This window comes from Hypanus sabinus, chromosome 13 (assembly GCF_030144855.1).
Source record: "Hypanus sabinus isolate sHypSab1 chromosome 13, sHypSab1.hap1, whole genome shotgun sequence".
NCBI lineage: Eukaryota > Metazoa > Chordata > Chondrichthyes > Myliobatiformes > Dasyatidae > Hypanus > Hypanus sabinus.
The window spans coordinates 89,348,707-89,360,977 of NC_082718.1; the positions used below are offsets into that span (position 1 = coordinate 89,348,707).

Here is a 12,271-nt window from a genome sequence, read left to right on the forward strand (position 1 = left end):
CCACACCAGTCTTACCCTGCTCTAAAGGATGGGCAGCGGACGCACACTGAAGGCGATCAGGTCCTCCTTGAACTAGGTTTTGTTTCTCCCACTTTTGTTTTCAATTTGTTAGTTGCAATGCAATTCACTCTTGGCTTCCACCAAAAATATATGTACAACAATGCTAACTGGGTAGCAAATCATTTAGACAGATACAGGATTTGTCACAGGAAATTACACTGTAATCAATCTTGAACGTATGTCACACCTCTCGCCAGCATTCATTCAGTCACGTAGCTTTCCTGGTTACTGTTACAATAATATGAATAAGGTTGGGCTTTGCCATCTCTCACGCCTGATCTACCTCTCAAAAATCATCTAGTTAACCTTCTATTTCACTTTCTAACTCTAAAACCACATCAACTGATCCCATTTGAATCCAAATATCCACTGGTCTCAAAGCACAGGATCCTGGGATTTAAGTTCCCAAGGATTCACCAGCATTCTCATCTCAATCCTAAACCATTTTGAGGCTAGTCATCCCTGGCTCCCAGGTCTCCAGATGGGAAAACAGTCCCTCAAGCCCTGCCTTAAGAGGCTGACAAGAATTTAAATCGAGTAATGAAATTCCATTTAGTTCACTCAATAAAGGGACCCTGGGCCATTAAACGATGAAGAATCAACGTGGTGAACTTTTGTAACCACAGGCAAATGTCCACCTAAGTTAGGATACCAACAGTGAACACAGTACAGCATAGCACATTAATTTCACAACGGATTCTAAGTGGCCATTTCAGCTATAGTAACAGAGAGTTCTGTAGTGGTTCAAGAAGTCTCAGAGAACCACCCAAAAATTGGGCGTGTCCTTTTTTTAATGAAATTTCCATTTTTGCTGATTTTTAAATATTTTCTCTTAGATTGTTATAAATATAACATTAATTACTGCTATTAATATATTGTCTGTTAACTGCACATCATTCGACAGTGGACACTGAAGAAATAACCACCCCACAGAGGAGTGATTCTGAACATCCAGCCAAAAAGGTTGAAATCACAGGGCTCATTAACTGCAACTAAAGTAACGACATTTTCCTGTAGGTCACCTACACACAGGAAAGATTCAAACAAGGTTGAAAGAGTAGATAGAAAACTCACAAGGTGGACATTGGAGGACCTGACTTATAAGGAGAGATTGAATAGGATCGGACTGTATTCTTTAGAATGTAGAAGATTGAGGGAGATTGGATAGAGGTGAACACCATTATCAGGGTATAGATGGGGTAAATGCAAGAAAGACTTTTCCCGCTGAGATTGGGTGGGACTACAGCTAGAGGTCATGGGTTAAGGGTGAAAAGCGAGAAGTTTAAGGGGAACATGAGGGGAAACTTCATCACTCCGAGGGTTGTGAGAGTGTGGAGCGAGTTGCCAGCACAAGTGGTGCACGTGAGTTTGATTTTAATGTTTAAGAGAAGTGTGGCTAGGTACATGGATAGCAGCGGTATGGAGGGCAGGTCGACGGGAGTAGGCTGTTCAAACAGTTTCAGCATGGACTAGATGGGCCGAAGGGCCTGTTTCTGTGCTGGGGTTCTCTACGACTCTAATCACTATGAGGTTTTAGCCAGAAGGGCATGCTTCCAGACGAAGGGAAGATGAAAACTAGCAGTGGGCTATTTTGATGCAGAACACCATCACGGCTTTGCGAGGGAAGGGGGTGGGATTTGGCTCCCGTGCTGTGCCTTGTGGTGAAACATGAAGTCCTCTGTTTAAAGGCAGCAGGCTCACTATGGAAAAACTTATGTGATTACAGAAACATGTGTTCCTGGCTTTTGCAATTAAGAGGGTTCATCCCACTTCCTTTTCTCTGGTCCATGTAAACATTCTGTAGTGGACTGCTGGTGGTTATTTAAAGCAGCTGCACGTCTTTGGCAAAGAGGGAGCTGCTTATAAAATGTCACTTGGAATTAAAAAGAGTCAAACTTTCAAAGTAAATTGAGGAAGATGAAATTGTGAAATTAAAAAAGGAATTAAAAAGGGACCACATTTTTTTGACTGAATGAATTATTTGGGATCTTTTATTAAAGCCCCATGGGCTTCCTTTAACCTTCACACTGGTCAGAACACATATAGAAGCATAACCAATCCAACACCGTTGAAATAACAAGACTCAGCAACAATGCTATTTCGTGTCAGATGTAACCTAAATAATAAGTGCTTTAATAAAGAAAGTTACTACTTGGGACAAGTTTCACCGGCTCATGTTTAAAAATAAACCTACAGAAAAAAAATGTTGACTAAATGCCAAAATGTATTTTTACAGCATGAGAGCGTCTGACTTCTGAGGCAGGGTCATTTAATAAACACAGTCCCGAGGACAGCCTGCATCGGAAGGCAGGCCACTATCAACCTCACGCCCACCCAACACAATATCGTTCGTGTAACCTGTCTGACATCAAGGCATTAATAAAAAGCTATATTGGCAGACAGTAAGGTAAAGATCCATACTGATAGAATTGCATACAGATACAGAAAGCTGCTGAGTGTGACATGAGATGCAAATCATAATTCATGATGGCCACCATGTCACAGCAAAGACAAAGAACCTCCAGGCAGCTGTTTCCAATGTGAATGGTATACCTCAGTTTTTTATGAAACTATCTAATCACCAAAAAAAGAGTTCGAGTCCCGGATCAGAGCTGAACTGATTTAGCTAAGTTACAGAGAACTTTTCCCACTCTACCCAATGTAACCCACGAGGGATCTGAGGAATTCTGACCGATGCCACTCAGAGAGCCAAACAGAGCAGATACAATGGGGCAAAAGGAAGTGCAAACTTGAGCAATAAACACAAATATACTGTGAGCAGCAGCTAATACCTTTGCTCATGCGACTGGACCACAGTAGCACAAAGCCCCGAAGCAATACTGGGGCAGCATTTCCCTCCCTCCTGAGTGAAGACCCGACGGAACAGTGCAATTTGCATTCCAACAGCATGTCAAAGAACGTTATTCCCCATTTATCAAAGTTTGACAAGTATAAGGTTGCTCGTCTTCGAACTATCTTGACCCTTCCCTCCTCATGAATGTGAGCTGATCTACAATACTTCTACAATTACATGAATTACTCAACATTTCTGGAAGTTGATTTATATGGGAAAGAGAGGGAGCTTGTATGACTTTTAATAATGCAATATTAGCATTGTGCTTGGCTGATTAAATTAATAATTCTTCTCTTGAAGCCACTATTGGGTGAAATATTCCTCAATTCCTCTCGGAGCGAGCACGCTTTAGGAAGGAAAGATTGCACGAGTTGCGATTACTTACTTCACTGCCGCCTCTTCATCATATTTACACTTCAGGTCCAGGAGCTCTGTTTGTGTTGTCTTCAAAGCTGAACAGTAGATAAATGAAGCAAAATGATGATAAAGAATCACATGACTTAAATCTGCAATTACTGTCATACAGAAAGCTGCATAGTTCATTTCATTAGATGCCTCTACATATTTAAAGGGGCTGGAAATATTGTCTGCTGTGGCATCAGATTCTTTTTCACACACACACACACACACACACACACACACACACACACACACACACACACACACACACACACACACACACACACACACACACACACACACACACACAGACACACACAGACACAGACACAGTGCTGGAGGAACTTAGCAGCCCAGGCAGATTCTACAGAAAAGAGTAAATAGTCAACATTTTGGGCCGAGACCCTTCAGCAGGACTGGAAATAAAAAAGAGCTGAGAGGTCAGAGTAGGAAGGTAGGGGAGGAAGTACAAGGTGGTAGGAGATGGGTGAAACCGGGAGGGGGGAGGGGTGAAGAGCTGGAGAGTCGATAGGTGAAAGAAATAAAAGGGCTGGGGAAGGGGGAATCTGATAGGAGAGGATAGAAGGCCATGTAAGAAAGAAAAAGGGGGAGGAGCACCAGAGGGAGGTGATAGGCAGCTGAGGAGATGAGGTGAGAGAGGGAAAAGAGAATGGGGAACGGCGGAGGCGTGGGGACGATGACTAGAAGTTCAAAAAATCGATGATCATGCCATCAGGTTGGAGGTTAGATTGCATGGTCGTATGTTGTGGTACAACAGCAATAGCCACACTTTGTAGCATATAATTTGGCAATCATTTTAAAAATATTTAACCACTGTAAATGACAGAAAAATTGTAGCTACATGGGATGACTCAAATATTCTACAGAGAGCAGACTGTAGAAACGGTGGGATAAATATCACAAGATGCTACATCAGAAGCCGATCCGTGCGATTGTTGCAAACATTCTGACAGCCAGCAGTCAGCAGAAAAGGTCGGATAAATTTTGTGTGAAAGTGCTTGAATTTGGAAGAGTTGGGGGTGAATACTGCGCTATGGAGAACTGCAAATAAGAGTGAGTGAGGTCAACCTGACACTGCAGCAGAAGCATGAGTTGGAACTGCCGGGCGGAAGTTGTACTAGAAATTGGCGAGGTCGCGCCCGGAGAAACGTGCACAGTTTCAGTTATACTGTTGATGCAGGAAAGTCGTCAATCAGCTAGAAAGCATGCGAAGATTTACAAGAGTGTGGCCAGAACCCGAGGGCTTGCGTTGTCGGGAGAGGTGGGTCAGGTTAACTCTTTATTTCTCGGTGTGTAGGGTACTGAGGGGTGACTTCATAGAGAAGTGCAAAACCATGAGGGACATGGAGTGAAATGTTCCAGGGAAAGGGAACTTAAAAACTCAAGGTTATAGGCTGAAGAGAGGGGAAAGATTTCAAAGGGGCCCTAGGATCAAATTCTTCATGCTGAGGGTGGTGCAGATATGGAACGAAGTGCCAGAGATAGGCACAGTAACAGTTAAAAGATACTCACACAGGTACCTGCATAGGAAAGGTTTAGGGGGGGCGGGGGGGGGTCACAACTTTTTTTAAGACATGGACCAATATTATTAAGCAAGGTTGGTTAAATGCAGACAAGTGGGCCTAGCTTAGCTGTGTATCTTGGATGGCATTGATGAGTTGTGTTGAAGCAACGAGGCAGCTGGACTATCTATGAAGTGCTCCTCCCATTAAAATTTGTTCCTGATTTCTGTGTGCTCCTGCCGTACTGCCATTCTTTGTCTCCTCCTCCATCTTGAACAGTCATGGGCCAAGGCTTCTGATGAATCGGGGACAGTTATTCAAAAAGGCTTTGAGGACAACTGTGAATCATCCTCTCTATCTGCTTGGCGATCTCTTTCCATGACAGTGATCAGAACAGAATGCCTGAAACTAGCTGTGAATGACGTGCTCTACCAATGGACTCTGGGACGATCATTCGGACCCCAGTGCTGGGGATGTTGACCTGGGTGAGAGTGCTAACACTGGTTCACTTTTCCTTCTGGTGACATGAGAATTCTGCAGTGATTGGGTTGGTGATATCTTGCCAGTGCCCTGAGGAACCTGCTGCTAGTATGTAGAGGAGCAAGAATCAATGCTGACTGCTGGATCACAAGTGTTAGGTCAGCTCTGAGGTCTTGACCTTCAAGCACACTTTTCCCTCAACCAACCAAAAGCAGTGGTGACACACTGCTATTCGCCACCACCTTCTTCCATCTGCCATCCAAGTTGCCTACCTGAGATAGTCTCATTTGGCCATGTTTGGCCCAGATCTCTCTAAAGCATTTCCATTTGTATACCTCTCTTTTAAATATTGTAACTTGTACCCAACTTCACAGCCCACTCCACATAGCCATCATCCACTGTATTATGAGAAAGTTGACCCTTAAATCCCCTTTAAATCTTTTCCCTCTCTCCTTGTATCCATGCCTTCCAGTTTTAGACCCCCTTCCCACTCTGGGAAGATGGATCATTTACCTATTCTAAGCCCATCATGATTTTATAACTTCTATAACTTCATCATCCAATATAACTTCTATAACTTCATCATCCAATATTCCCACGAGAAAAAACACTGTAACATGCTTCTGTCTTTTCTATGCCAAATGCAGCTTAAAGAAATCCTTCCAGACCTGCACACAATACCTTAGGTGCAATCACCAACTCCAACATGAAGTTCCATACTCAATGCCCTGACTCATGATGTCCAATGTCTTCTTCACTGCCCCAACTACCCAAGTTATTTTCAGGGAATGATGGATTGATCCCCATAGGTTTTACTGATTTACAATTTCGAAGGCTCTGCTATTTACGATACAAGCTGTGCCATAGATTAATTTAACAAAATGCAATACTTTGCACTTGCTGGAAGGGATCTCCTGTTTCCCACGGTCCTACCATGAATCATTATTGTTGGCAGGTTATCTTGTACAGTAGGGGGAGGTCAGTACGGGACCTTAGCCCTGCAGATGTTGAGTGCAGAAAGGCCTATCTTCCCACATGCCTCACTGAATGAAACAATGAAAGTTTGAAGCTCAACTTTCCAGCACTAACTGCAAACTGCACTTTGTTAAGTGAGGCTGGTGTTGGAAATCACTGTTTTTTAAATAATACTTTCTATAAGATTTGTACAGTTAACACACTCACTGGCAGAAAGCAGTATAGCAGCTAAACTAGCGATTTATCACCTATCTCATTTTTCATTGGCTAAGTATTAGCACGTTATCCATGTGACGTAAATGGTTTAATTATGTAACTTATTATCTAGTTTATTCCAATCTAAGGAATTTTCCTTATCTATAAAGGTAATGGATTTTTCAGAGGGCCCATCTTTTTCTGTTTGCTTCTTTTATTCTTTTCGTTTCTCAGGTCTTTAGTTTGCTTCATATTTGTTTGTTTGTATTCTAAAGTAAACTATCATTGGGATTAAGACTGCTCGTGAAGCACCATCAATAACTCTCGGAGACGGGAGGTGACTGATAGGCTTTTATTAGCTGCAAGAGACCACGATTAGCAGCAAGAGACCACCACAGAACATCCTGGAGACTGAGGGGGGAGCAGTGCCTCCAACCGCCTTTATACAGGGGTCTGTGGGAGGAGCCACAGGAGCAGTCAGCAGAGGGGCGTATCCAGACAGGTATATGTAGTTCACCACAGCTCGTCATTCCTGACTCCCAGAAGAACCCCAAGGATCAGAAAATAAACAGAGATCCAAGAGAGTACCGAGGTCCTTGTGGGAAGTTACTATCAGTTGATTAACTTCTCCGTTACTTCTGAGAATTAGCTCCAATCCCACAGGACACTTGTTGGAGATGAGGTGCAGTGTTGCTAAAGAAAATTTGAAGAAAGTGTCTGGCATGAGAATCTCTGAGACCCTACTGCGGTGACGAGGACACACTCAGGTTGAAGGAGCAACATCCTATGTTGCGAATGGGTCACTTTCAACCTGACGGCATGAACATTGATTTCTCGAACTTCCAGTAATGCCCCCCCTTCACCATTCCCTCTCTCACCTTATCTCCTTACCTGCCCATCACTTCCCTCCAATGTTCCTCCCCTTTCTCTTTATCCCATGACCTCTCCTATCAGATTCCCCCTTCTTCAGCCCTGTGTCTCTTTCACCAATCGACTCCCCAGCTCTTTACTTCATCCTTCCCCCTCCAGGTTTCACCTATCACCAGCCATCTTCTACCTCTTCCTTCCCTCCCCTCCTCTCACTCTGACTTCTCATCTTTCTCCAGTCCTGATGAAGGCTCTCGACCCAAAACGTTGACTGTTTACTCTTTTCCACAGATGAAGTCTAGCCTGTTGAGTTCCTCCAGCAATTTGTGCGTATTACTTTGACTTCTAGCATCTACAGATTTTCTATTGCTGGAAATTCTAAGATTACCTCTTAGAACAACCCCTTCCAGTTAACTGAATCAACAGCTTCAGTGACGTTTAAAAAAAAATGCCCTGTATGTCTTAAACATGAGAGATTCTGTAGATGCTGAAAATCCAAAGCAACACACACAAAATGCTGGAGGAACTCAGCAGGCCAGGCAGCATCAATGGAAATGAATAAAAAGCCAACATTTTGGGCTGAGACCCTTCATCTGGACCAGAAAGGAAGGGGGGAAGATGCCAGGATAAGAAGATGGGGGGAGGGGAAGGGAGAGAAGCTAGAAGATGATAGGAGAAGCCAGGTGGGGGAGTGGAAGTTAAGTAAGAAGCTGGGAGGTGACAGGTGGAGGAGGAGGAATCTGGCAGGAGAGGAGAGTAGACCATGGGAGAAAGGGAAGGAGGAGGGCCACCAGCGGTGGCGATAAGCAGGTAAGGAGAAGACGCAAGAGGCCAGAGTGGGGAATTGAAGAGGGAAAGGGGGGGGGGGGAAAATTACCCAGTGTTGGAGAAATCAATGTATGTTGTTTGATGCTGCTCCCTGCATTTCTCCTAGAATCACTACAATGTGAGCATTATGCCGCTGTGCCTCTAGATCAGGGGTTCCTAACCCTTTTCATGTCATGAAGCCTTACCATTAACTGAGGGGTTCGTGGAGCCCAGGTTGGGAACCCCTGCTCTCGACGGTCAGAATCTACACTGCGTTTCCAGGAGCAGCTACTCCATCGCCAGGATGTGGCGGCTACGGGGACTTTGATAGTCACTCACCTTGTTGCAGTGATGCCTCTTTGATATTCATTTTCCTTGTGGCAGAGATGCTGCTCTGAGATCCCCTGGTCCATCCTCGCCGTCCCAAACGTGAGACTGTATTTGGGATTGAAAGCTCTTCACTACCCTATCTCAAATTAAAATTGTGGCATAATAAAGCAAGGGAGCAGATTATGGAACGTGATGCAAGTTTAGAGACAAATGGCATACTTAATATTGCACCAGAGTGGAGCGAACAATATGGAACAGGTCAGGGGAAAATATGGAACTTTGGGGTAATTAATGGACATATTTGCATATGAACTGTGGATAATTATCAGACAGTTGCATATGGAATTGCCACTGAAGATACCTGCCATGGAACTAGCCACGTAAATAACTGCACTGCAGCAGATAATGGCAAATTGTAACGGTTGGATAAATATGTCACAGTATTTGTAACTGGATCAATGGACTGGCTGGAATGCACAGCAGAGTAGCACGTGGAATCAGGAGCTCTGTGCTGCTAATCCCACAGTTTTCGTTTGCAACTGAAAGAGTGTAGTGAAGGGCTTTCAATCACTGTCTCCTGCCTGGGAAGACGAGGATGTTCCAGGGGGCCTCAGAGTTGCTGTATCCTCACCATCTTAAAAGAAAGGAACTGTCCGAACTGCAACAACTCTATAGGAGGCATCAGTCCTTCTGTAAGTGGATCCTTCGTTTCCTCACTTGCAGACCCCAGTCAGTTCAGATTGGCAACAACAATCAGTCTCCATCAACACAGGTGCACCACAAGGCTGTGTGCTCAGCCCCCCGCCCGACTTGACTTATACTGATGACTGTGAGGCTAAGCACAAGTCCGATGCCATATTTAAGTTTGCTGATGACACCTCTGTCATTGGCCGAATCAAAGGTGGTGGCTAATCCGCATATTGGAGTGAGATTGAAAATCTGGCTGAGTGGTGCCACAACAATCTCCCACTCAATGGCAGCAAGACCAAGGAGCTGATCATTGGCTTCAGGAGACAGAAACCCTAGTTCTAGTCTCACCTGCCACTGGAAACTACCTTCCTGCCTCTATCTCATTTATCCCTTTCATAATTTTATATGTTTATATAAGGTCTCCTCTCATCCTTCTGAATTCCCTCGAGTATAGTCTCAGGCCACTCAATGTCTCCTCACAGTCTAACCCCCTGGTATGATGCCAGTGATCGCCGTCTATCCGTAACCATGGTTGTTCCTGACGAGTTTGTCATTGCCTCCTTCTGGGCAGTGTCTTTCCAGGATGGGTGACCCCAGCCAACATCAATCCCCTTCAGAGATTGTCTGCCTGGTGTCAGTGGTCGCATGACCAGGACTTGTATCTATGGTGCGTCGACAAAAGCTGGTAAAGATCAACTGGTATACGAGGGGTGATTGATAAGTTTGTGGCCTAAGGTAGAAGGAGTCAATTTTAGGAAACCTAGCACATTTATTTTTCAACATAGTCCCCTCCTACATTTACACACTCAACGGTTGTGGAGCATATGGATTTTGGAGCTCCAGAAAGCGTCCACAGCTGGGTGATTGATAAGTTCGTGACCCAAGGTAGAAGGAGATGAGTTATACAGCTCTCGTTACGTGCACATGCGATTCAATTCTGAGTGAAAAGGCAGAAAGTTTGCAGTTAATAACTCATCTCCTACCTTAGGCCACAAACTTATCAATCACCCCCTGCTGTGGACCACTTCTGAAGGTCCAAGACGCTGACTTCTACAAAGAAGGATCCGTATGCTCCAGGAGCGCTGGACTAAATGTGTAAATGTAGGAAAAATAAATGTGCTAGGTGTTCTAAAATTGACTCCTACTACTCAAGGCCACAAACTTATCAATCACACCTTGTAATAGTAGAAAGTGGCACAGGGAGGATAGAGATTGCATTGCAGTTATGAACTCCATATGGAAACTGTGGTGTAAAATGCATTAGAGTGGAGCGTTGTCTATGGAAAAGGAGCAAGAATAACACTGCGAGACTGGTGCATCGAAATTTGATAGAGTTCATAGTTCACTGCAAAACATCGCTGCTGGGTACTGCAGTAAACTTGCAAACGGAGCTGAAAGACTAAATGCATTCTTTATTCCAGGCAGTTTTCTATCTATGATGGGGTAAATATTATACTGGAGCAGGGAAATGCCTGTGGTCTAGTGGGTAAGTGTTTCACTGTGCAGCGGACAGCTGCTTTTTGAAGTGGTGGCTGAATAGTTTGCTGCAATTGCGCAAGAACGCAATTAGTTATTAATTCATTGCAGCAGATGGATGTGCAACTTCCGCAGTTAACAACAGTTTCAATGGTTGTGCGTGGAGCACATGGTCAACGTTGCCCAAGTATCGGTGTATGAGGAACTGACAACCGCCGCACACCAGGCCAGACTGGCGGTAATGTTGCCTGCGGTAAGGGACTGCACTTAGCTTCTAAATCACCACTCCGACAATGCTAGCGTTATTTATGTAACAATTAGTGAAAGTCAGCTACCTGAGTGAAGGACCATTATTTTTTCTTCTGCTTCCCCAAGCCTGGCAGCCAAGGTGATCTGTGCCTCCTGCAGTCTGCTGGAGAGAAAGGACACCGAGCTCCTTCATCAGAAATTCACACCAGACTTTGTGCAATAATACTTAACAATCCAGGGACATGCTTTACATTTTGTTGCAGTTTGTGGAACAATTAGAGTGCAGGAGCATGTTTCAGGGGGAGTTTCCAGCTGGGGTTGGTCAGACGGTCCATTTTTGTCACATGGCAAACTGGCACCTCCAGCGTCCTCAAAGAATTCCCTGAAACAGGGATTCTGTCTCCGTGGAATGACAGGCCAAATATTTGACTGTTCCAGCCAACCTTTTTTCACAAAAGGAAGCCCAAACTGTCTGCCCTAAATGAATTCACATCCAGTAATAAATGATTAAACACAAGTCACGTCACCCAGTTCAAAGGCAGCAAAAGAATCAAACTAGAGGCCCTTTTTTTTAATATATTTTTATCTTGCAACAATGCAGAACATGGCCTGGAGCACTCTTCCTATCCACTGCTGATTTAAAACTAAGCCATAACCCAGGCTTGATACTTTCTTCATGTTTATTCATGTTCACAGTATTTGGACACGGTTATTCATCATTCCTGTTACAGCTACCTTTGCCTCAATTTAGCAAACCACAGCGTTGTCAGGTAGACAACTTCTGATTCAGATAAAAGTCTCAGAAAGCAACCACACACACTGGGTTCTCAGCAAGCACTTGTGTCCTTGCAGTAATCTGATGAAGAAAGCAGGAAAGGTCCATCTGTTCTTTAGCTCTGTGTTTGCGGCTTTGTGTGGTTGTTTTGAAATCATAAAATCTTAGCAAATAGTTTACATTGGTAACAGCTGCTATTCAGAGAGATTCATACAGGGATTCTGTGGTGACCACAACCACATGCCAACAGTGGCTTCTTCGCCAGATCACTGCAAAGAGATTTCGGCTTCAATGAAACAGAGAACAGTGGCATGGATAGATGGAGAAATAAGAGAGAGGGGGGAGGAAGGCACAGACATACACAAGAAAATTAACTGCAGTAGAGAGAGAAAAGAGAGATGCAGAAAAAAACTGAGAGGGGCGGGAAGGGGAGGGAACAGGGAGAAGAGGGGGCAATGGGGTGAATGGGGGTGAAAAAGGGGGAAGGGGTAAGATGGGAATGGGTAAAGGGTGGAGGGGAGGTGTGGGGGAGAGGAGGGGAGAGGGGTGAGGGGAGGGGGTGAGGAGGGGTGAAGTGGAGAGGAGGAGGAG

At 44.4% G+C, this 12,271-nt stretch overlaps 1 protein-coding gene across 10 annotated transcripts in view; it reads right to left on the bottom strand.

Moving 5' to 3' along the window:
• Positions 1-12,271, bottom strand: part of cux2b (cut-like homeobox 2b) — a 362,613-nt gene that overhangs the window by 80,300 nt on the left and 270,042 nt on the right. For 9 of the 10 annotated variants that reach the window (XM_059988147.1, XM_059988140.1, XM_059988137.1 and 6 more), the window contains 2 exons: positions 10,992-11,068; positions 3,300-3,366 (listed from right to left, as the gene is read on the bottom strand). In XM_059988147.1, the coding sequence (XP_059844130.1) occupies positions 3,300-3,366; positions 10,992-11,068 (144 nt within the window). The remainder of the gene's footprint in view (positions 1-3,299; positions 3,367-10,991; positions 11,069-12,271) is intronic. The other variant, XM_059988138.1, reaches the window with a different exon arrangement.